This window comes from Tiliqua scincoides, chromosome 9 (assembly GCF_035046505.1).
Source record: "Tiliqua scincoides isolate rTilSci1 chromosome 9, rTilSci1.hap2, whole genome shotgun sequence".
NCBI classification, from domain to species: Eukaryota; Metazoa; Chordata; class Lepidosauria; order Squamata; family Scincidae; genus Tiliqua; species Tiliqua scincoides.
Window position 1 is genome coordinate 20,267,117 of NC_089829.1, and position 24,354 is coordinate 20,291,470.

The following is a 24,354-nucleotide window of genomic DNA, read 5'->3' on the forward strand; positions in this document are numbered from 1 at the left end:
CCGCAGGCCATTCCGAAGCCTGCAGAGACCCAGCGTAATATGGAGGAGGCCTCCAAGGCCTTCTAACAAGGCATCCCAGCACTTGGTACGTTCTCAGTACAACTATCTATCTTTCTAAATACAGGTATGCATCACTTAACTACCAACTAACACAACCACCATTGTATATCTGTTAGTCGGCATGTCACTTAGCAACACATATCTGTACAACTGTTTGTGTCAAGGGGACCCAGCAATGGCAATCCATGCCTGAGTCACTTCACCTTTGGTCTATATACTAGAACACTTTCCAAAGGCCCTTCAGGGGCAAGTAAACTCCCAACTGCTGCAAAATGCAGCTACCTAGGTGCTGTCTGGTGTAAGATGATACACAATCGAGTCTCATTGTTTCAGCTGCAAATATAACTACAAGAGAGCAGCAAATGTTGGCATTGGTTTCTACCCCATGAAAAAATGAAAAAAGAAACCAGAAATTGTAAAACAAACAAAAAAGTGTATCTGGATAAAAATAATCTCACAGTCACAATCTTGAGGATTTGGGGCCCAATCCTATCCTATTTTCCAGTGCTGGTGCAGATCAAGATAAGCAGTTTCACTCTTTCACATTTCCCCTTATTTCTTGGTTTAGTGCAAGTATGTTCAAATATGGACCAGTTTCTTTCACAAGCGGTAGAATATGATGCAGGAATATGAATATGATGAATATGAAGCTGGAATGAAGCAAGGCGAGTCAGACAACGTGTAGTATCAGAGGCCTTGTCACCATGTTGCTAGAAGAATACACAGCAGAGTTCCAGATTTCACTCCTGGATCAATTCCTAAAGATACTGCAACAGTGGAAAAGACCTCTCCAACATCAAGTCCTCAATGTATTGCATGTTTGCTGATCCAACCAAATGCAGCAACGATGTTATCCCCAACAATACATCCCTCGCACTGCAGATCTAAGAGATCTGAATCTGTGTGACGGGACTGGCAACAAAATTTTTCCAGCTCTTGAATGATCTATCACTTTTCCTTCTTCCTCACTTGTAAGTAGCAATACAATTATTCTGCCAAACATAAATGATTTTATATGGGAAAAGAAATCACAAATGTTTGAAAATAAGACACTGATTCAGATGAAGAAATTGACTGTAGAATCCTCAAGGAGCTCTGTAGCTGAACCCAGAAGATATCTTCATCAAGAACAGTGTTCCTAACACTGCCTATTTTTGAGGTCTTCAGTTAAAACTGTTTCTTGAGAGCTTCTTCATTTTTCAGTAAGCCTTCTAATGAGATTACCACCACAGCATACCTTGTTTTACTACAAAATTTGAATGTCAGTTTTATTCTTCCCATTCTTTTCTTCTTGCCTCTTAACAATCATTGCTACAGTATGAATAACCTTTACACATTTATAACTTATCTTGCTCTCCTGTAGCGTGTTCCAGTGTGTTCAACCTCATGAAGACACTAAGAAATGGGCTTAGGTTACAGGAAGTACACCCTGCATCAGTAATATAGGTAATTATTAATTAAGTAGCTGCTGCTTTCATATTACTGGCATTATTGTTCAGCAAGCAAATACTTTACTAGCCCCAATCTTTTCTAGGATTTGACATATTATATTACCAAATATAGTCCACAATGTGGTTCTCTCCTGTTTTAAAAGTTTTGCAAAAAAACTGGCTGAGGTGTCACGAACTTTTACATGTATATTTGTGCACAGGTGGCATTACAAGTTAATATTCAGACTTGAGAAGAAGTTTGCTCAGAGAACATTTGCAGGGCAAATGATATTATATTATGGTTGTAATTTAAATGTCTCTTGCTAATATGCGTTTTTAGTGACGGATAATGGTGTTCCAGAGGCATGTCTTACAAGAACTTGGTCAATTTTTTCTAGATTGTAAGGAGTCATCAACAAATGTGGTTATTCTTGGGAGTCATTTTTTGATACACCTGGCAGAGGTATCAGTATATCATTATCAGATTACACTAATTAAAAAAATACTGTGATGCAGATCCTACCAAAGAACACAGGGCTTGTGGATCAAAGACACATGTGATGTGCTGCCTCCATAACTATCCATCTGACTTTCACTTGCAAAGGTTTTTTAAATTATGCAGGACACTTAGTACAAACAAGAATGTGCTTTGTCGTTCAAGGTAGCACTTGGAAAAGTATGCTTCCTTTGACAGTATTCACACTACACAAGTATTTCCCCCAAAGGACTTGAAGCATGGAAGTGCTTCCATGTGTGACAAAACTGTTGTACCGGCTTTCTGGGGGAGTGTGATATCTCCTTCACCTTGAATGCCCTCATCCATGGGGTTGGGATCATCTAGGGACCTTACAAAGACATGGTCCACCCTGGATCACTTACATCCTTTTATTTCTCGAGCTCCCTTAACATTTATAAGCAGGTATGTTGTGCAAAGCCCACCCTTCTGTTTAGTCCCTTCTCCATGACTGTTGTCTTCCACAGGTAACTCAGTTGAAATCCTCCAGCCCTTAATGATGGGCGGAGTACTCTTCCTGGTCTTTGTGGTAAGTACCAAAGGAATTAGCCTAGGTAGGTGGGGTTGAGGAATGGGTGGAGAGATGGCACTGGGAAACCAGGCTCACTGGTCCCCTGGGTTGGCCCATGGAGGATTCCCCTGGGAAAAAATACACCGCCATATTTATATTCACACATACATTATATTCACACATACATAAACACAATAAGATGTTTGTTTCCAAGTTTGCAGTAGACTAGAGTGTCTATGTCACTATCATTTGAAAGACAGCGTGAATAGGTTTACTGGGACACAGTCAAAAGAAAGCTGTATGTTGTCTACAATATGCCCAGCAACTTTCATTCTCTACTTCTGTAAACTCTTTTCCATATAAATTTTTATGCCACACAGGTTCCTGACATTTTGAGCAAGTGAAACTTTTCCCCAAAAACTGCTTCATTCATTTAAAAAAATATATATATATATTTCTCCAGAACTGTTCTCAGTGTTTCCCCAAATTTTTAATTTTTCCCCTGGGAAAATTAAAAGTTCATTTTTGGGGGAAAACAGAAAACAACAAGATGACTGCAGAGGATTTGATTAGTAGCCTATTAACAAGTTCCACTCATTCCAATTGACCAGTGAAAGCGAACAGAGTTCAAAGAGGACAAAAGAAACATCCTGCATCTCAAACCTCTTATGCAACATTCAGGAAGTCTTCATCAGGTTCTTTTGAAAGTACACACTGCCTCCACCTAAACACAATGCAGCGCTTGCTTTGGTAGAAGTCAAATAAAGGTCACACCCCCACCACGTCTCAGTCAGCCTTACCTCTGATAAGGTTGACTTGCAGACTTCCTTGGCCACGGATTCAAACTTTGGATCTTTAGTCAGGTTCAGTTTGTAATTCCACAACAGCTATGGAGGAAGCAAGATAGGCAAGATTATACTCCTGTTTTATATACAGAAGCTTTCAGTGCACCAAAGTATCAATCAGGATTTTTGGTTCCAACCATGAAGAAACACAGCCCCACCCAACACTTTATTGTGGTGCTGAAACCGCCTTGCACAGCTACCAATCTATGCTTTAGATGTGCCAGTCCACTCACGTCTTGCACAGTGGTTTTCCAAAGATTCAGTCTAAATATATTCTGGGGTCCATGATTATCTTTGCCATGACAAGTGTGCCACCACCTTCTGGGAAGCAAAATGAGACCCCAGACTTTTTCTAACTATGGAGATGGGCAGTGGGTGGAAGTCATTCCCACAGTTGCAGTGCACTTCCAAAACACAGCATAACTGCAAGCATGATGCATAGGACAACCCAGGAGTCCACTCTTTCTCATGCCTCCTGCAGCCAGATCCGTTTCTGCCAAGAACAGCCTGCACATGTGGGGGCCTGTGAACAAGCAGCCATTGCATCACCCTACTCAAAGCACAGGATGACCCTGGCAAACCAGTGTTTAGCTCCAGTACAGCATGGAGATGCAGCTGCATTGCCATTGTGGCAGCAGGCAGGGAGCATTCCACTGAACTTCTCTAAGGAGCTACTTTCAACCTTTCTAGGTTCAAACAACAGCACTGCACTTTTGTCTCTGCATTTAAGTTCTATCAGTGAACAGTCACAAGGCACTACATTTTCAACTGAGGTGTTTTAGTAAGTAGGAATACATTGTTCCCATACAAATTGTTCATGTGAATAAGTCACCATAACAAGGCTCTAGTTCAGTGGTTCCCAAACTGGTGGGTTGTGACTTACCAGGCGAACCGGAAATGGGTCATTTCCCCTTAAGAGGAGGGGCCCAGATGTGGGTCCCCAATGGTGCTGCAGCAATCATGGCACCACAGGGACCCTGGGGCAGTTTATCATACCTGGGGGCATCCTGAAGCCTCCAGAAGGATCCAAGAGGTTCGCATCCCCCTCTGCAACCCTCCATTCAGCTGCACTAAGCTCTAATAGCAAATGGAGACCCTAGACCTCACCTAGACCCACCAGTACAACCCCAGGTATGGTAAACCGACCCTGGGTCCCCATGGCACCACAACTGCTGTGGCACCATTGGGACCACCCCCTGCTCCCGCACTGCCCCTGCAATAACTCACAGCGGTCCCAAGTCCCACTGAGGTGTTTGGGAATAGCTGCTCTAGTCTACAAACTTCAATCTTTTAGAGACAATCAAGCAACTTAGAGCATTTTGTACAACTGACATGTAAAGATGGCGAAGCGATGCCCCTGGTGGCATTGCTCATAGTTCATATCAAATATTATTGAAAAATAAAGGTTTGAATAAAACCTAGTTTTAAAAATAAAATTAACAGGAGAACTCCAGTATTCTTCCAGAGCAGGGGTGCCCAAACTCCAGCCCTGGGGCCACAAGCAGCCCTCGAGGTCTCTCAATGCAGCCCTCAGGGAGCCCCCAGTCTCCAATGAGCCTCTGGCCCTCCGGAGATTTGTTGGAGCCCGCACTGGCCTGATGCAACTGCTGTCAGCGTGAGGGCAACTGTCTGACCTCTCGCGTGAGCTGTGGGATGAGGGCTTTCTCCATGGCTTGCTGTTTCACGTCTGTGATGCAGTAGCAAAGGAAAGGCCAGCCTTGCTTTGTGCAAGGCCTTTTATAGGCCTTGAGTTATTGCCAGAACTTTATTCATTCATATAAGTTCATCTTTAATATAATCATTTATGTTTACTTATGTAAATGTATTCAAATTTTAAATGTAAATTAATTCTTTTTTCCCCCAACCCCCGACACAGTGACAGAGAGATGATGTGGCCCTCCTGCCAAAAACTTTGGACACCCCTGTTCCAGAGGAAGCAGCAGCTCTTTTTCAGACTAAGCATTCATTCTCAAAATCTCAGAATATAAAAACTTTAGGGCAGTTTTAAATAGCCAATCATTTTCTATAAAAACAGGGAATGTGCATTTTGTGTGAACATCCCCGTTGGAAGATTTTTAACAGGCATGGTGCCCTCACTGAGTAGGCTTGCCTTCTCAAACATCTCACAGGTCGTTGGGGTCATAAGGGAGAATCTATCAAGGGTATCTCTCATGTGCTGGGTGTTGCTGCTTGAAATGGTTTCCTTTCCCTACCCACAATAACTAGATCTAGTATGTAATGTAAGTGTAATGTAATGTAAATAGCATGCAATCGCACTGCCTCTAATAAAGACAGGCACATATCTCTTGCCACTGGCTACTATTAGTTTTCATTGTTCTTCAGGACCAGTCATCCATAAGCCAGTTCACTGCAGGCAGCAGATGGGAATGCCCATCTCTGTCAGACTATTTTTCTTCACTGCTCCTCCCACTCCCTGAACTGGAAAAGAGTGGGACAGAGAGGCAGGGAAATGGGGAGGGGAGGGGAGGGCTGAGAATGGAAAACATTGGAGAATAGGAGGAGCACAGGCTGGCACATCAGGTAAGGGGGGCTGCAACTGGTATGCTGACTCAAGTATCAAGAATTCTTCAGCTGGTCCTGTTCATATCTGATATTTTAAATCACTGAGTACCTGCTTTAGGTGGTAAGCAACAAATAACCAACATAAAAGGATCGGCCTATAGCTTGTATGCCAGCTGGGCAGCCTTAGTAAAATGAAATGTTCCCTTTAAAGGCACAAGCAGGGAAAACACACAATTCAATGTATGATTCCGTTCTTATTGTAACCTTGTACAAAAGCATTTGGGGTCATCTCTAAGACTTTTTCCAGTCTTTGTTGTTCTTCCTCACCACCCCACTTCAAAAGCACAGAATAAGCATTGATATTTGCTAACTTCCATGTCAACCTCTTCTTCTGGGAGCGGGAGAGAGGAATGGTTACAACACTGTGATGTAGCAAACAGTCCTGTAGCACTTTAAATTCTAACCAACTGATGTCAGTAACAGCTTTTGTGGACTGTACTGAAATATACTGTTCAGTCTCCAAGGTGCTACAAGGTTTCTTGCTGTTTTTGTTTCGTACCAATCTCCTGATTGCAAAAGTGCTTCAGAGAAGTTCTGCAGACCTAGAGAGAGCAGCACAACATTGTGGCAGAGTAGGAATGTGCTGTTTGCCACTTAGGGGACCATTTGCCAGGGACCACTGTTGTTCAACCCCCCCCCCAAACAGAAAACTGCATGGCACGTTGTTTAGTCCTCCACTGTAAATAAAGCTGTGCCACTCTCCTTGAAGTAGTAAAGAAATCCAATGAAAATGGACAAGGGAAACTTCAGGTTGACAGATGTTTCAACAGAAATCAAACTTCTGGTTATATACATAGGTGGCCATAGACAGGCTGAGATTTCTTCCCCCTTTCTTCCCCCTTTCTTTCATGGGGGAAGTTGGTACAAAAAGCAGCACATTTACGGCAAATAGAGACAGGTGCCCTCTAAGAATTCCCCCCCACAAAGATATCATACTTACATGGTTGCAATCTGATGAAATTTCATTGTCAGGCTAGAAAAAAAGAAAGTGACATTAATTCAGAGTAGGTCAGGTTAAACTGTTTCCTTCACACTTCCAGTGACATTCTATTGTTTCCAAACAATGAGTGTTATTGTACTAACTTTGCATTCAGCCTACAAAGGCCACATATTAAAGCGAAGTTTATCCTTTTAATTTAAAGGCAGCCACCATGTTTGATGTTTGTTCTTTAATTTCCCCTTTTTCGGGTTTCCAAAAACATCATTTCACAAATATAGTGCATGCAAGCTGGAGGTCTGCAAGGAACACAAAAGTCCCAAAGAACAAAAGCCACTCATCAAGACTCAGTGTCTTTTGGCCTCTCTAGACTGCAAGACAGGTTACATTTTTTTCTTCTCATCTATGTGTCACAGTCAGAAATTAATTACAATTCAACAGCAAAAAGCAGTGCTATCAAACAAATACACATTATTTGTATATTTGTTTGATAACCCACAAAACTAAATCAAAGCCCATAGCCAGAATTCTCAGACAGCTGCGCGAGCAGCATTTAATAGAATCCTTTAGTACCTTCCTGCCCCTGGGAATGCAACTGTGTTCTCAAACCTGCATGTAATGCCATCCCTCTTTCATTATCTACTCACAAACGCCACAGCCCTTGGTTCAATCCAAATGTCTTTGGATGCACCCTGTGAACTTTAGCTTTTTCCTTTTCATTGACAGTCCCATGCATATCACATGGGATACGTGCTCGCCCAATCACATCTTTGGATGCAAGCCATCTTCTTTCATTTGGCCTTTAGCTTAACCCTGTAAATCTCACTGCCAACTACAACTATGTATTTGCTCACATTTATACCTTCCTGTCCATTCCTCATGCTACCCTCACTCTGTGATCTCTCTTATCATCAGGTGTAGACACAGCAAAGCATCATTAACACACTAGTACCTGCCACCAAACCCACAATCAAGAGATCAGTCAAACTGCTCAGTCTCTCCAGGCTCCTGACTTCCCCTGTTAGTTCAACATGACTGCTGGTTGGGCAGCTAATTGCTGGTTGCTATTCCACAAAACTGTCTAATTACACAAGATGCAAACATTGAAATCAGAGCAGTGCAGGCTCCAGGTGGTATCCCGCCCCATTTCACCCTAACTTAAGCGGATCTGCACATTCCCAGCACTTCCCTTTATAGCAAAGGTTGCCATTCTTTCACCTCCATCCCCCTCACTCACCACCACTTCATGCAAAGCAGCCATTAATTTCTACAGCGGTGACTTGTGTGCCTCTGCCTTTAGCAAAGGGTCTCTTGGCCTTCTCAGTAGTGGCGCCACAGTTATGGAACTCCCTAGTGGGGGAATTAAGATCTACCCCCTCCCTCATGGCATTTCAGCAAGGACTTAAAATATTTTGCTTTTGGGTTGTCTGCCTCTTGCACCTCTATAGCAGTTCCTTGAGTTATTTTTGCCCTTCTCCACTTGGCTCCCACCATTGTATTTCCTTTTTTCTTTTGAGGTAGCATATTTTCTATTTTTTTCTCTACTATATATTGTATTTTTTTAAAATCTATAAATTGTAAGCCGCCTTAGGCACCTGCTTTCAGCAGAGGAAAGGCGGAGTAGAAATCTTTTAAATATATAGCATTAAGAAATATATAGCATTAAGGAAGTACAGGGCAACTTTCTAGGCTTCACACCTCAGTGTGCAACACAAGGGCCAGCCTGTCCATCTCCTCTCCACTGCAACCCCAATTAGGAAATATGCTCTAATCCATGATCTGTAACAATAAGCTACAGCTAAAAGAACAACTCCAAATTGTTCTGTTTTATTGATTAGAACTCTGGAGAAAAGAAAAAAGGTCACCAAGACTACAGTATTTCATTTTAGTTTTCTAAAGTCAACTTGGATGATGAAGTGCCCACATGCATGCACAAGCTTTATATAGCCTTTCAGTGAACTTCACATCCCACAGAAGTATTTGTAGCATTTTTAACAAGCTAGAGAGGCCACTTCACCAAAAACAACTTGCCACAGGCTTATTGAAACACAGCATTTTTTCCCCCAAGGAAGTGGGCAGAAATGAATTGAGCCAACATTCCTACCTGGTTCTATTCCTAATCTGTGACAGTCATACCAACGTGCTTCAGCAAGACAGCAAAAGAACAAGAGGTTTTATCTAGGCGTCTCTTCGTCTACTTATACTGAACTTTTTTTAACAGCAGCTTTTTTTTCAAAATTCATCATTTAAAATAAATAATTCATGCAGGCAAACTTTACTGCTCTTATACCAAACCCTGAAATTACTTAGGGTTTTTTATTTTATTTTAAAAGCCTATGATCCCAAAGCAGGGTTCACAAGCAAAAGAAAAAATATTCAATAAAAGCACATAAAACAATATCTGGTCAAAAGGAGAAGTGGAATCACTACCTAATCCAGCAGCAAAGTCAAAATTCACCTAGAAGTTGCATAGCACAGCATCTCTCTCTCTCTCCAAAGGCCTGCATGAACAAGGCATTCTTCAGTAAGCTCAGAGATGTCAGGAAAGTGGAGACCATATCCATCTCCCAGTTCCACAGCCAAAGGGCAATTACCAAAAAGGCCATGTCGCACTTGTATGACAACCATGCCTGGCTGGCATGGGCACATGATTCTCCCCCTCCCCCAGAAACATCTTGCTTAGCAAGGAGAATCCCTCCAACATAGTCCTCCAACCCACAGAAACAGCTGTAAAGGCTGTGTTGCCCTTGAATCCCCAAAGGCAGCATGAGGTTCATTGCCCAGCATGCCCGATCCCTCCAACTGACCAAGGCGGGGAATGTGTAGCAGAAAACAACTTGTTTATTGCTGGTACCAATACAAGACAGCAAGGAGGCCAAGTGCCTCAGAGCATGTGCAAACTTCAGCTGGATACAGTCAGTTTTTTATACCCAAAGCAATAAAATTCAACGGACAAAAGCACAGTAATTTTCCACTCCTCCCTTATCTAAGCTCCCCTTCACCCCTTCTGGACACTTCACTTTTGGACACATTTTATTGCTCTAATAGGGTGTTTTTGTAGACCACCGTCATCTGGTCTTTAAGGACTAAGGCACTGAGTGAGGGCATGAAGCTACTACCTTGCTTACAAACCTTTTGCCCACATTTAGTTTTATTCAGGATATTTCATGCCCTGACCTGGACTGACGGCATCAGTAGATATTTATTCCCTCAAGGGGCATGGCAACCTCTCCCAGCACCTTTGGGCTCCACTGCTGTACAGGCATGCACCACTTAAAGCATTTCTGCCCAACATACATGCAACAGGGATCAAGTGTGTATACCTGTGGGTTGAGCAGAAATGGGTTAACAACCACTCACTTTACAATGGACTCAAAGAACAAAGAGGCTCTTAATGAGGTAGTCAGGTCTCCCATAGCCTGCAGAGAAGTGCCGGTTTACACAAAGGCAATAGATTGGGCTGAATGTTAACTTAATGACCTAATCGCATAATTGGGATTGGAGAATGCATTCCCCCCCCCTTAAGTGGCGCACACCTGACACCTGTACTCACACAGTGACACTACTCCTGGAAGGAGAAATTATGACTAAGTCCTCTGTAACACCAATGGCCCCCTTGACATTGGGAATATTCGTTCCATGCTCTAGGTGCAAGATGCAGGGGGGGGGGAAGCTTATGATCATCAGCACCTACCAGTTAGGGACCACGATAACCAGACACTGAGAGTTTTTCAACTCCGGTCCAAGTAAATGAACTAGTCTTTAAGGACTAAGCCTTCACTAGCTTATACTTACTTCAAAAAGAGTGAACGGACCTGCTACAATGTTCTCATGCAGTAGTTCCCAAACTGTGTACTAGGGTACCATAGGGGACCATGGTAAACTTACAGGGGAGCCATGAGATGCTCCCGGTAATTGCCATCTTGGCAGAAATATCAGCATGCTATTCTTACAAGATCTCACGCTATTCTCATGCCATTGCATGATATCTCAAGGAGTACTGGCTGTGGTGCCGTGAAAGAAGGGTGCTGTGACCAAAGAAAGTTTGAACCACTGCCCTTATGCACTTAATATCTGAGTACAAGTACAAAAGTAAAGACTGAAAATGTATTTTTGATTATTTTTAGTGTCAGCCCAATCTTTATTATGGGATGACCAGTCATCTTCTAGGGCAAATCAGCACTCTGGAAGCACAATGAAAACCCAAGTCATGCACATCCATTACCTACTTAAAATTCACAAGGAATTCTTCATGCCTACTGCCCAGTATTCAACCATGCAAGGAATCACTTCGATCTACAGTAGCTGGAAAACCTGGTTCCAAATTTAATACAGTATGAACAGTCTTTATTCAATTTTAATTAGTAATAAAAGGATTTCAGATGGGGCTGATCTCAGTAATATTTAAACTGAGAACCAACTCTGCATGGAAGGGGCAAAAAAACTCCAAGTATCCTGACAGTATGTGGGGTATTTGGCAGAGACTAAGAAGCAATCCCCAACAAGTTTCGAGCCTTCAGAGTTCCTTTTTTAAATGGAAGGAGAAAAATGACTTCAAGATTAAAAGTGTTAAGAGTAATTGAGATCTCCCTTTCCCCCCTTTGTCTGCAAGACTGATTGGAAGAGTTCCAAAAACCTGGGAGAGTTACCCAATATTCCCAATAACATTTTTATTGTTCATCTGCTTTTTCTCAAGCAGAAAAGGCTCTCAAGAACTCAGAAACAACATGTTGAGTTATACAACACACTCATAGGAACCATGCCTAGTTTCACTTTCTTTATATAAATTTAACTAACACTGACTGGTCTTTTATTACTTTTAAAAACCAAATTTAGTGAACAAGTTAGACTAAGATGGCACAAATAAATTCCTTTCGTAACTATCAGTGAAAATAGTTACGAACTTGAAAATTCAAGACTAAAAAGTCATTTCTTTACTCTTACAAATTTAATGTGCGATACTTCCAGTCCAGGGCCCAAGCAACCCTGGACACCAGATCACCATGGTGATTGGAAACTTCCTTGTGGCACCTCGTATTTACCCAGCATGACTTCAGAAGGTCTGTGGCAGGTTTGGGCAGCAGCCTTTGGTACCACACTACATATGTATCACGTAGAGGCCAGGACAGCACCAGCGTGATGAGGGTGAGTCTGTGAAGATGGTGGCTGTTGCTTCTGCAGCCTGCCAATATGCTACTGCTCTTGTTCCATAGCTCTGTCTCCCTCCCCACCCCACCCCCACCTCAGGGCTCCTGCAATCTTTTTAATCTTCGGGAGAAGACTGAAGGTTTAATTTAAGGAGGCTCACACCTCTTGCATTTCTCAGAATGCTTATTTCAACTCCATTACCATGTGTCCTTAAAGTAAGTAATTTCCTCAACCCTCCCCTCTCCTAACCACATCCATCTACTTATAGACTTGTGGGCTCCCTCCATCTCTCTTTCCCAGCCTCCTCCCATGATGCCAGTCCCCTCTCTTCTGGCTCCTTTACAAACTCAAGAGTTTGTCAAATTTCTTCCTTTCTCCAGAGATCTGACTCTCTTCTTCCTCATCACCCCACTTCAAAAGCACAGCATAGGCATGGATATTTGCTAACTTCCATGTCAACCTTTTCTTCTGGGAGCAGGAGAAAGGAATGGTTACAACACTGATGTAGCAAACAGTCTTGTAACACTTTAAATTCTAACCAATTGATGTCAGTATCAGCTTTTGTGGACTGTACTGAAATAAACTGCTCAGTCTCCAAGCTGCTACAAGGTTTCTTGCTGTTTTTGTATCATATCAATCTCCTGATTATTGCAAAAGTGCTTCAGAGAAGTTCTGCAGACCTAGAGAGAGCAGCACAACATTGTGGCAGAGCAGCACAACATTGTGGCCACTTAGGGGTCCATGGGGACCATTTGCCAGGGACCACTGCTGTTCAACTCCAGTAGCAGCTCCCTCAGGTTCTCTTTTCCCCTTCTGGCACCTCTTATCTACAGGCTACAGCATGCCTGTGCAGGTCTACTCAGAAGTCTCTAAGTTCAGTATTGCTTAGTCCAGGTAAGCGCACATGATTGCAGTCAGTCTCTTCTCCCTCCTCTCCAGTCAAGGCATTTTGCTCACTATAACAACTGTTCAATCACGTTTTAGTTTACCAGAAGAACTAAGCAGCAAGCATAAGTGCCAGAGAAACAGGGTGCTCTATTTCCACATTCCGTGGTTATCCCCTGAGAAAAGGGATGGGTGGGTGACTGGAGTGATATATACAGTGCTTTGGTGCCTTCAATTCCAAATCTGCTCACCTCTTCTACCTAACTTTTCTTCCCTGTTCTCTTTTTTTCCTTCAAACCCCTTCTTCATCCCTATAGTAGATTTCCACCTCACCCTTCTTAATTTTTTAACATCTTACTGCTATCATCCTACCTATCCACTAACCTCCTTCTGCCATTTTCTCATCCATATTGCATAATGTCTACCTAGGTCTCTACAATTTTCTTCATTTTCCAAACTCAAACACTTTCACTTGTTGGTCCTATTTCTCTTTAGTTGTGTGGGGAGGGGTTGATCACACATCCCAGGGGGCAAGAGGCAGGGAAGGACTGGCTCCTAAAGTTTGGGGTCAACTCCAAACAAATTTGTGGCACCCCTGGTTTCAGACTTACTAGTATTCATACAGTGTTCTGAAGAACTATTTTTAAAAGGGTAGGCTGAATAATATCTAGCATTTCTATGGCAATTACAGGGTGCAGAGCTCTTCACATCTATTATATTAATGTCTATAACAACCTTATGTTATTATTGCCATATTGCAGCTGGGAAGCAGAAGTTGAGGAAGTGGCTTGTTGCAGCTCCAGTTCTTAGCCACTACACCACACTAATTCTCATACACCAGATTTAAATTGGTTTATTTTAAATTGAACATTCCTTGTTGGCAACCTTCAGTCTCGAAAGACTATGGTATCGCACTCTGAAAGGTGGTTCTGGAACAGCGTCTAGTGTGGCTGAAAAGGCCAATTCGGGAGTGACAATCCCTTCCACAACGGGAGCAAGTGCAGTCTGTCCCTGGTCTGTCTCCCTGGCTATGGGCCTTCCTTCTTTGCCTCTTTGCCTCAATCTGTTGGCCAAGTGTCTCTTCAAACTGGGAAAAGCCATGTTGCACAGCCTGCCTCCAAGCGGGCCGCTCAGAGGCCAGGATTTCCCACTTGTTGAGGTCCACTCCTAAGGCCTTCAGATCCCTCTTGCAGATGTATCGCAGCTGTGGTCTACCTGTAGGGCGCTTTCCTTGCACGAGTTCTCCATGGAGGAGATCCTTTGGGATCTGGCCATCATCCATTCTCACAACATGACCGAGCCAACGCAGACGTCTGTTTCAGCAGTGCATACATGCTAGGGATTCCAGCACGTTCCAGGACTGTGTTGTTTGGAACTTTGTCCTGCCAGGTGATACCGAGGATGCGTCGGAGGCAGCGCATGTGGAAAGCGTTCAGTTTCCTCTCCTGTTGTGAGCAAAGAGTCCATGACTCGCTGCAGTATAGAAGTGTACTCAGGACGCAAGCTCTGTAGACCGGGATCTTGGTATGTTCCATCAGCTTCTTGTTGGACCAGACTCTCATTTAAGGTTTTAGGAAGTGCTTTTTTAATAAACTGCCAGGTGTAAAATGAAATTGAGTATTTTCTCTTGAAGAACCAAGTACAGTATAGCAGACCATGCATGCAGCTGCAGGGAAGGAAGCGCATTCCAGGAGCTGGGACTCAATATTTGCCTCCACCTTCTGGGTAAAGCTTCAGAGACTCCAACGCACTGAAGACAGATCTAGAACCAGCTCCCTATCCAAGTCACCATTTCAAGGGGTGCTGCACAGGAAGGGAGCAGCATTCCAGGAGGTGCGACTCAACAAAGCCTCAGAGACTTCACTACACCTGGAACTGAGCTCCTTTTTCCTTTAATATGTTTTAATTTATAAACTCTATAAATGTCATTTTAGAGTTCATTTGGCCTCTAAATTCTCCAAACCAGACTCTCTCAACCTGTGGGTCAGGATCCACTAGGTGGGTCATGAGCCAATTTCAGGTGAGTCCCCATTCATTTCAATATTTTGATTTTAATATATTAGACTTGATGCTACCATGATATGTGACTGCATTTGGGGAAATGTTACAGACCTGTACTTTTAACAACGAATACGTATATTCTTCTAACCATGATAGTAAATAGGGCTTACTCCTGGTAAGTGTGGGTTGGATTGAAGCCTAGGATTGTTAAAAATTTTCCTGTTTGATAATGTCACTCCTGCTCATAACATCACTTGCAGTGGGTCCTGACAGATTCTTATTCTAAAAAGTGGGTCCTTGTGCTAAATGTGTGAAAACCACTGCTCCAAACCATTTCTCCCCCTTCAAGAGGGCAAATCCCTTGGAAACAAGTCTATACATAGGCTTAGAAAGGCCTATGCGATAGACCTGGATAGAAATCAGAAAAATCATTTTTGTGAGTCACTCTGGTGGCCTTGATTGGGGTGGAAGAGCAGAATAATATTCCTTAAATATTCCATACAGAGCTGTTTCATGCAGAATGAGCAAAAATGCATTTTTGGGGATACATTTCAGATTCCCAATAATTTCAACCAGTTTTTGTTTTGAACACACACAAATGTCCAGCTCTTATGGATGCAAAAATGTGATGAGAAGTATGTGGGTCCTGCCTACTGAAATCTCAGAAAGCTCAACAAGATTTTGAGCAGTTGGCAGCATAGCCCTCCTCCCTCTAGCAAAATTATGAAAAGACATTATGCACACTGGATGATGTACACAGATTACAGAATTCTATTTTTCTTGGCATCCAATTTCATATTTTCATTTCTGTTTTTGAATACATTCCACTGTGACTATTACAGGCTTGGAGATGGGAACCAAAAATGCGTTTATCACCACAAATGAGAATAACCCACTGAGTCTATGAAATCCTGAACACTAGGATGTCCACTAAACACTTGAACTCTGCCATTTAATGCACTTCTAGATCACAATTTCTAACAACTTGCTATCAACCAAACAGGAGTATGTACCTTTACCTCATGAAGGATTCTGTACAGCAAGTATCAGCTATTGCTCCTGAGAAGTATAAGCCAGCTTGGACACCAAGATTATAAAAAGGCAGCAATTGTTTTATAATACTCTCATGTATCCACAAAGATACAGAGAAATTCATAAGGAATGATACCTGCTTTGTTTTAATAGTACAAAACTTGCTCTTTGTGTTCTATTGCAAATAGCCCTTCTGTTAAAGAAGGAGCTGCTTTGAACCAGACTGCTAACATGCTTGTCTAGATAATACTGTTGAATGTATGAATGTTCCTAGAACAAACAACTAAGAATGTTCATGCAGTCCCTGTGTCATTGACACAGTTTCAACTTGCATGGTGAGTTTTGCCCAAACCCCTTTGTTCTACTCCTGCTGTCTCAATACTTGATTTGATGGATCTCCTTTTCAAATCTGCTGACTACTAACAGATTTTACAACAGTTGCTTCCATGATGCATTTCACTTGAATCCTTTGAGCAGATGCAATTTCCAAACATTATTATTAAGAATATTTATATACCACTTCTCAACAAATGGTTCATAGCGCGATTTGCAAAGCAAAATAAATCAGTAAGTGGTTCCCTGTCCCCGAAGGTCTCTCAGTCCCAAAAAGATGCACAAGAAACACCTGCAACAGCTGCTGGCAAAGAGGCCATGTGGGGGTGAAAAGAGACAGTTGCTCTCCCCTTGCTAAATGTAAGAGTACACCACTTTAAAAGGTGCCTTTGCTCAGTTACCAGGGGTTTGGTAGATATCCTTTTGTACCACATGACTTCCCCAATATCAGACTTTGTATTTGTTTAAAGTGCATAGGTGTTTTGTTTCGTTTAAAAGTACTGTACACACAGCCATACCATGCAACCATTTATACAACTGCAACATATAATTAAGCCTGACATGTCATTAAAAAGGGAAAGAAAAATCAGCACTAGCATCATCATAGCATACTATGCTTTTTAAAAGATCAACTCTGTCCCTCTTCCTTTCTCAGTCAGCCACCAACTGCTTCTGTGGAGAGGAGGAAGAGAAAAGGCATGCAAGCTAGTGTGGCAAGGACCACCACTGATGCCGCCAGTACTGCCCATGGGTACTTCCAAAAGTTGACCTGTGTCCCTTCTCACTCATAAAGAACCATGAACATCCTTCACAGGGAACAGGAGAAGGAATCACATTTTAAACAAAATGTGATCCACCTAAAGAGCTGCAAAAGCTGGAATGCAAATGCCTATGTAAGCTATCCTTAAGATTTCCAACCATCTTCACATAAGCACCTGCAGCTTTCTCTCTGCAATCATGCAAGCATTCATTAAACCACCAGCATATAAATATACCAACACTACTGCTAAGAACTACACTAGAACCCACCAGGACCTATGTCCAAAACAAGCTTTCAAAGCAACCACTGGCACTCTCTGGCATGCCATTTTAATGTTTTTTGCAGATGAGAATACAATGGCATCAAATTGTTATGTCATTAAGATTCTGTATATTTGCAATGGAAACTGGGCATTTTCTTGAGGAAGCATCATCATAAGACATCAGAGCTTTTATTTGACAGGCAGACAATTATTTGACAGGCAAAAAGAACTTTAAATGACAAACACTAAATGCATGGGAGTCATTCATGATGAAGTTCAAAGTCAGTAACTTCCAAAAGCTGCTAATTCTTTTGCCATTCAAGGGTCCTACTAAGAATTGCTTGAGGGCAACTGTTACAGTGAAGTGTCAGTTTAGGATAAATTACTCCATTGCTACTTCCCCTATGGACTCAAATTGGTTCTAAACATATGAAGTTGCATTACACCAAGCCAGACCCTGGTTCATCTAGGCTAGTACCATTTACAACAACTAGCACAGCACTTCTTGAGGGTTCAGACTCATCTCTCCCAGCAGGTATCATGCACTGAACCAAGGACCTTCCTCATTAAATGTGTGCTTTATCAGCAAACTATGGGAACTAGAGTCCAGAGTTCCAAATTAAGGAACAAGCAGTCCAAGTTCTTAAATGTCTTTGTGAAAAAGGGAGCAGGGCTTTAACTGCAGACCAACACATACTAATATACTGTAGGTATATTAGTGGCTACCATATGCCCACCACTCCATGCCCTTGAGAACTTAGAGCAGGGGTGTCAAACATAAGGCCCAGGGGCCGGAAGCGGCCCACAGAAGCTTTTTATACAGCCCTCAGGCTTTCAGCTGCTGAGTAGTACTGAAGTGTTACTGCTGAAAGGGCAGCAGCCCACATGAAAATTGGGCTCTCCCATAACTTGAAATATGATCAAGATTCATATATTTTCTCTTTTGTTATTTGCAGCTAATGAGTTCCTAAGTGAGAAAAAGTGTTTATTTTTGGTTATGACCTGTTTAATGACATCACTTCTTGCCTAATGACTTCACTTCCGGCCCTCAGCAGGCATCATAATGCTATGTGGCCCTCCGTATGAAATGGGTTTGACACCCCTGGCTTAGAGCATTCAGTCTCAATTTCCTATTCCCAAATATACGGTGAATAATCCCATGAGGACGAGTAAGGATAAACTACAGCTGATAGCCTAAAGGATCATCATTAGAACATAACAGCCCCACTGGATCAGGCCATAGGCCCATCTAGTCCAGCTTCCTGTATCTCACAGCGGCCCACCAAATGCCCCAGGGAGCACACCAGATAACAAGAGACCTCATCCTGGTGCCCTCTCTTGCATCTAGCATTCTGACACAGTCCATTTCTAAAATCAGGAGGTTGCACATACACATCATGGCTTGTAACCCATAATGGATTTTTCCTCCAGAAACTCGTCCAAACCCCTTCTAAAGGCGTCCAGGCCAGATGCCGTCACCACATCCTGCGACAAGGAGTTCCACAAACCAACCACACACTGAGTATAGAAATATTTTCTTTTGTCTGTCCTAACTCTCCCAACACTCAATTTGAGTGGATGTCCCCTGATTCTGGTGTTATGTGAGAGTGTAAAGAGCATCTCTCTGTCCACTTTATCCTTCCCATGCATAGTTTTGTATGTCTCAGTCATGTCCCCCCTCAGGCATCTCTTTTCTAGGCTGAAGAGGCCCAAACGCCGTAGCCTTTCCTCATAAGGAAGGTGCCCCAGCCCAGCAATCATCTTAGTTGCTCTCTTTTGCACCTTTTCCATTTCCACTATATCCTTTATGAGAGGTGGCGACCAGAACTGGACACAATACTCCAGGTGTAGCCTTACCATAGATTTGTACAACGGCATTATAATATTAGCTGTTTTGTTCTCAATACCTTTTCTAATGATCCCAAGCATAGAATTGGCCTTCTTTACTGCCGCCACACATTGGGTCGACACTTTCATCAACTTGTCCACCACCACCCCAAGATCTCTTTCCTGATCTGTCACAGAAAGCTCAGAACCCATTAGCCTATTTGTGAAGTTTCCATTTTTTGCCCCTATGTGCATGACTTTACACTTTGCTGTGGAAGCTGTATGCAGTCTTATTCCCGAGCTCTGACCAACTGGGCAAAGGGAATGAGGGTGAAAGATGCCAGGTAAATATTGTGGGCTAGTCTGCAGTTCTGCCTGTCCCTCTGAGGGGAGCTCATTAGAGTGAAGTGTGCTCTGCATTTTAATCGAGGAAAAGAGCCTGTACCCCAGGTAATACTGATGCAGACACTGGGATGTACAGTTGTAGCAGCAGTGGATGGCACAAAAGTTACCTTAAATTCTTAATGAGAAAGAGCCACAAACGATTTCCTTGTACATCCCAACAAAGATACATTTGCTTGCTGAAGTATCTCCACCCTTATGGTATGTAAGCATGGAGATATAGATTTGTGATATGCTTGTGACAAAAGATGCAGCAAGATGACAACTACAGGTCAAACAAATTTCAGTGCCCCTGAAATAAAGATGCTCCTTTTTCAGACGCTCAGAGAAATAAGGGCAAGGGATGGTACAGCCAAAGTCTCCAACAGACATGACACTGAGATGCCATTTCAGTTACCTTTCACTCCCTCATGGCTCCCACAGAAAAAATAAGCCTCTAGTAATATGAACTGAATTATCCAGAGACTTGATGACATCATCAAGTGATAATTTAAACTGCAACATCATGATGCATGCACTTCTTGTATAGCACAGAGGCTCTTGAAAGTTTTTTTGGTTAGAAGAGGTGTTTATTTCTAGTAAGAGGCTGTAATTCTAAGTCTTACTGAACACAATGGGCTTACTTCTGAATAAAATAAAGACCATTTTTCAAACACTTCTAAACACATGCAATTAAAAGCCACAACACAGAAAGAAAAGTCTGACGATAAGGAATTGAAATCATTCTAGAGTAAGTTCTGCAAGAAAAGAAACTCTAACCAGCTTGGTTTAACAGACATTGACCTTTGTACCTCTGAATCCATGAATAACCAAATACATTCTACACCAGCTATTTTCAACTAGTGTGTCATGGCACAGTGGTGTGCCACAAATGGTTCCCAGGAGTTGTCTCCACAGTCCACAAATGAAGGGGCTTACACTGGCACTGCTGAAAATCTGCCATCTGACTCCCTTGACAGCCCACAGAACACAGGGTTGGTTGCACAGCTGCAGAAACAGGGCCAGAGCAGGCTTAGAAAGGGAGAAAAATGGGAAACGGTACCCTGGTGCCTCCACACTCCAATTTCCTATTGAATATTCATTTTTTAATGACAGGTTCAGCTGTGTCGATATGGTTAACTGAGACAAAGAACAGCAGACAATAAAATTATAACCATGCAAATGATGACTTAATGCAAAAAGTTGCATTTACACCCTGTTTCTATTTATTCTCATTACAGTCACAGGTGTGGAACCCAGTCTACAACATCACCCTGCCATCTTAAAGGGTGACACACACAAAAATCAATGAGACAATTACATTGGCTTATAAACTGAATGCTCATTTACTTTGGTAAAAAGAAAGCTTAGCCCCCCCACCCCGAAAAACATAACCACACAGAACATTTAATTCCACACTTAAAACATAGCTCATGTCATGCTCTTCCCTGCAAAGCAGTAGATAATTTCATCCCGACAGCTTCCAGAAATAGTTTTTACAGAGTTGATTCCATCTGCAATTTTATGCATCTGGTCTCTGTATTCATGAAACTATGGCCCAACAAAAAGGACCAAAACACAGACATCACTAATGCTCTCATGCATATGCTAAGAGATGTTCCACATGGGATATTAGCATAGCACAGTACAGCATCTGAAATCCAGATCAGAGCAACTATTTTTATGTTAATCAAGCAATTCACCGCCCTCCCCACACCACCCACATCTCAGACAACCTATTGTACTGAAAGAACAAGGAGAGGAAAGGTAATTTTCTCATCATCTGGCCCTGTTCAGTCTTGTTCCCTGTGATGAAGAACCTGTTTTTATCCCGATTTTTATTCACATCGAACCCCACAAAATTTTTTGTGCTGATCCAGCAGCCTAAAAGCTTCTGGGACAGAGTCCTGTGATAGCCATTTGTCTTTTCTGAAAATGCCATTCCTAGACAGCCACATGCTAGAGGTGGACTGGAGTCCTCCTTCACAGTTGGAGAAGTAGCCAAGTCTCCAATTGAGATTAGCATGTGCCTACCTATTGGGCAGCCAAACTTGCCTAAGTTATGGGGTGGAATGGAATGTTCAGGTGAATTCCAATCAAGTAACTATGACATCAATCACTCCTAAGTTATTTTCAGTTCAACCACAGGAATACTTGCATGCATTTTCTGCTAGGTCTATTGTGAGATCAAGTGCTGGCTTATAGAAGGCTCATCCACTTACTCTCTAGTAACTGCAGGGACCAGGATTCCCAGGACAATATAAGCAGCTAGCAATAGCAACTGTATTTCTAGACAGACAAATTTAGGGAGCTAATGTGTTTGCTCTTCTCACTGCAAGCCAGCCTCCAAACTTCACTGGTTTAGCAACACCAATTTGTGTGTTTTGCTCTTGAGTAGCATCCCCATTCCCTAGGCTAGGTGTTTCCAGTTACTATATCCAATCTGGTCAAGATTTTCTCTTTTTGTCCTTTCAGTCAAGTTTAGGCATTTTCCATCAGCTTGCTTGCTATCTCTATTTCACTGAATAGCTGTTTCTTTGAGGCTTTTAATAAACTAGTAATCTACTGACACCATGTCTGTCTACACCCTGTTCACATGTAATTCTGTGGGTTGTCATGTGCAATAACTCACAGGCACAACAGTGATTAGATTTTTTAATAAGAACTCTGAGGCTCTGTGATGTTCCAAGGGGTGGTAACCCAAGGCGCCCCTCCAGTCTAGTTTCTTTAGCTTGGTATGGTGGCAGTAGACAGAACTGCCGGTTCCTCTCCCCATTCAGCTACTAAGTAAAAAGGGGGAAAGATTTTACTAGTGAAAAAATTGACATTGAGAAATACTAAGCTCTTATGAAATCTTTTATTTTACAATGAGTGAAATTCTGTTTCAGTTAAGTCTCTAAAATACTATTTTAACTGCTCTTTCCTTCCTCAAAATGTTTCTAAGAACTGCAAGATACCACCTATAGTATTAAGCAATTACCATTTCTGCACACAGTAGGCACATAATTCTCAAATCCTCTTACTTGCTTCCGATTCTTCTATCTGAAGTACATGAAAGAAACTGGTATAAGATTGAAAACACATACAACCCAAATCAAGAGGCAAGCCAACATGTGAAATAATAAAGGAGCTTCTTTGCAAAGCCCTTGCAAAGCTTCAACTCTCTACAGTCAATGATATAAAAATTAAATGTCAAAATAACTTTTAGAAACATTTCTGATCAGAGAAAAAAGTTTAACAGTACTGTTTTTCAAGGCTCTATAATTGTTAGAATCACATGATATGCATCTCATCAGGTTAACTGTAGGCGCAGTAACTATATTTAAAATATTTTATTGTATACTATTGTTAATGTTTCTATAACATTTAACTCAATATTGAGATTGACCAAAGGTATTCAACCAGATATTCACAAATGCTCTTGCGAGGGAGCAAATGTTCCAAGTTCTCTCATAAGCAGAACATCCAGAACCACAAACAGATCCCTTCCCAAGAGGCTCCACTACCAGTGTCATTTCTGAGAAGGTAAAAAATGTAGGAGACCCTTCTCAGCAATGACAGAAGCTCCTGCTATTTCTTAAAATTTTAAAATCCCAGCACAAATGAGGAGAGACCCTGCTCCTATCCCAAACCCCCCTGCATATGCTGGGTGACTAGGGGAAAGAAAAAAGGTTGGTGATGACCACAAACAGAGGTAGTAGAAGAACTTTAGTTGTGGTAAGAGCTGTATTTGTAAGGCTAAATGTGTAAGAACCACTGTGATAATCTGTTTCAGAGTCAGCACTGCATTGTGAGAATACTGTAATATGAACCAACACCTTTTTTTGGCTATACATTCCAAGAGCTCACAAGTTGATATTTATGCCACAGAAAGTTATTTCCCTCTATAAAAGGTTATTTAAAAGGAGCCTACTGCATTCTTTAGGGGCAATGGTTATCGATTTCCACAATGCAATGCATCACATCACCAATTGGCTTACCTACAAGTGATGAAGTTCTGTTGGTTGCAGTTGTGAGCCCATCATAAAGTAAATATAGTGGGGAGTTCTCTGTACTTTTACATTCATCAACATAATAAGCAAAACGGTAGACTCTTATGCACTGTTATATTTAATGCATTTTATGTTCTTAAAAAATTTAGACATAAAAGAACATATAAATTTCAATCTTTTCCAACATTTCCACCAACTCTTAGGGCTCAGGAAGACAGAACAGTCGGCCAGTAGGGAAGGGATCTCTATCACCACCCCTTGTGCTCTTCACCTCCTCCCTTCCATGAGAACAACCAACGGTTTTTGTGGTGAAGTGGAGGAAGATGAAAAAGGAACTTTGTTGGAAATCATATCTGAGTCCTTAAGGGCCTCTTCGGAGGCAGAAAGGTTACACACAAATACCTAGATAAATTTCCATTTGTCAAAATTGTTAGAAATTTTAACATTTCTAGTTTTACCCAGGATTTGTATGAATGAATATCTGCTCAACATCTGACTCCTTGGCCATGTCCTACACGCTTAGCTCTTACTCCCTTGTCAAGGCAGAGCTGTGACAGCACATTCCTCAAAATGAAGACCCTGCAGATCCACAACACAGTGTTGCACTCATATGATTAAAGCAGCAAGGACATTCAGATAATAAATTAGTTGTTTTTTGCTAGGAGATGCATTTAGGATTAGAATATACTGTACAAATAGTTTGTACAGGTACCTTGGTGAAAAAGCACAGAATTGAAACAGCATTCAGGCAGCAGCAGTTTGAACACAAGCATGACTCATCACCGCAGCAATTTACACCTTGGCTACAAAATGTAGAGGTGGAGATTATCTGATTCTTAACCAACCAAGCTGC

At 42.0% G+C, this 24,354-nt stretch overlaps 1 protein-coding gene across 1 annotated transcript in view; it reads right to left on the minus strand.

Moving 5' to 3' along the window:
• GLG1 (golgi glycoprotein 1) overlaps positions 1-24,354 on the minus strand; it is a 71,777-nt gene that overhangs the window by 34,644 nt on the left and 12,779 nt on the right. The window contains exons 2-3 of the mRNA XM_066636933.1: positions 6,884-6,916; positions 3,316-3,402 (exon numbers count right to left, since the gene is read on the minus strand). Coding sequence (XP_066493030.1) covers positions 3,316-3,402; positions 6,884-6,916 — 120 coding nt within the window. The remainder of the gene's footprint in view (positions 1-3,315; positions 3,403-6,883; positions 6,917-24,354) is intronic.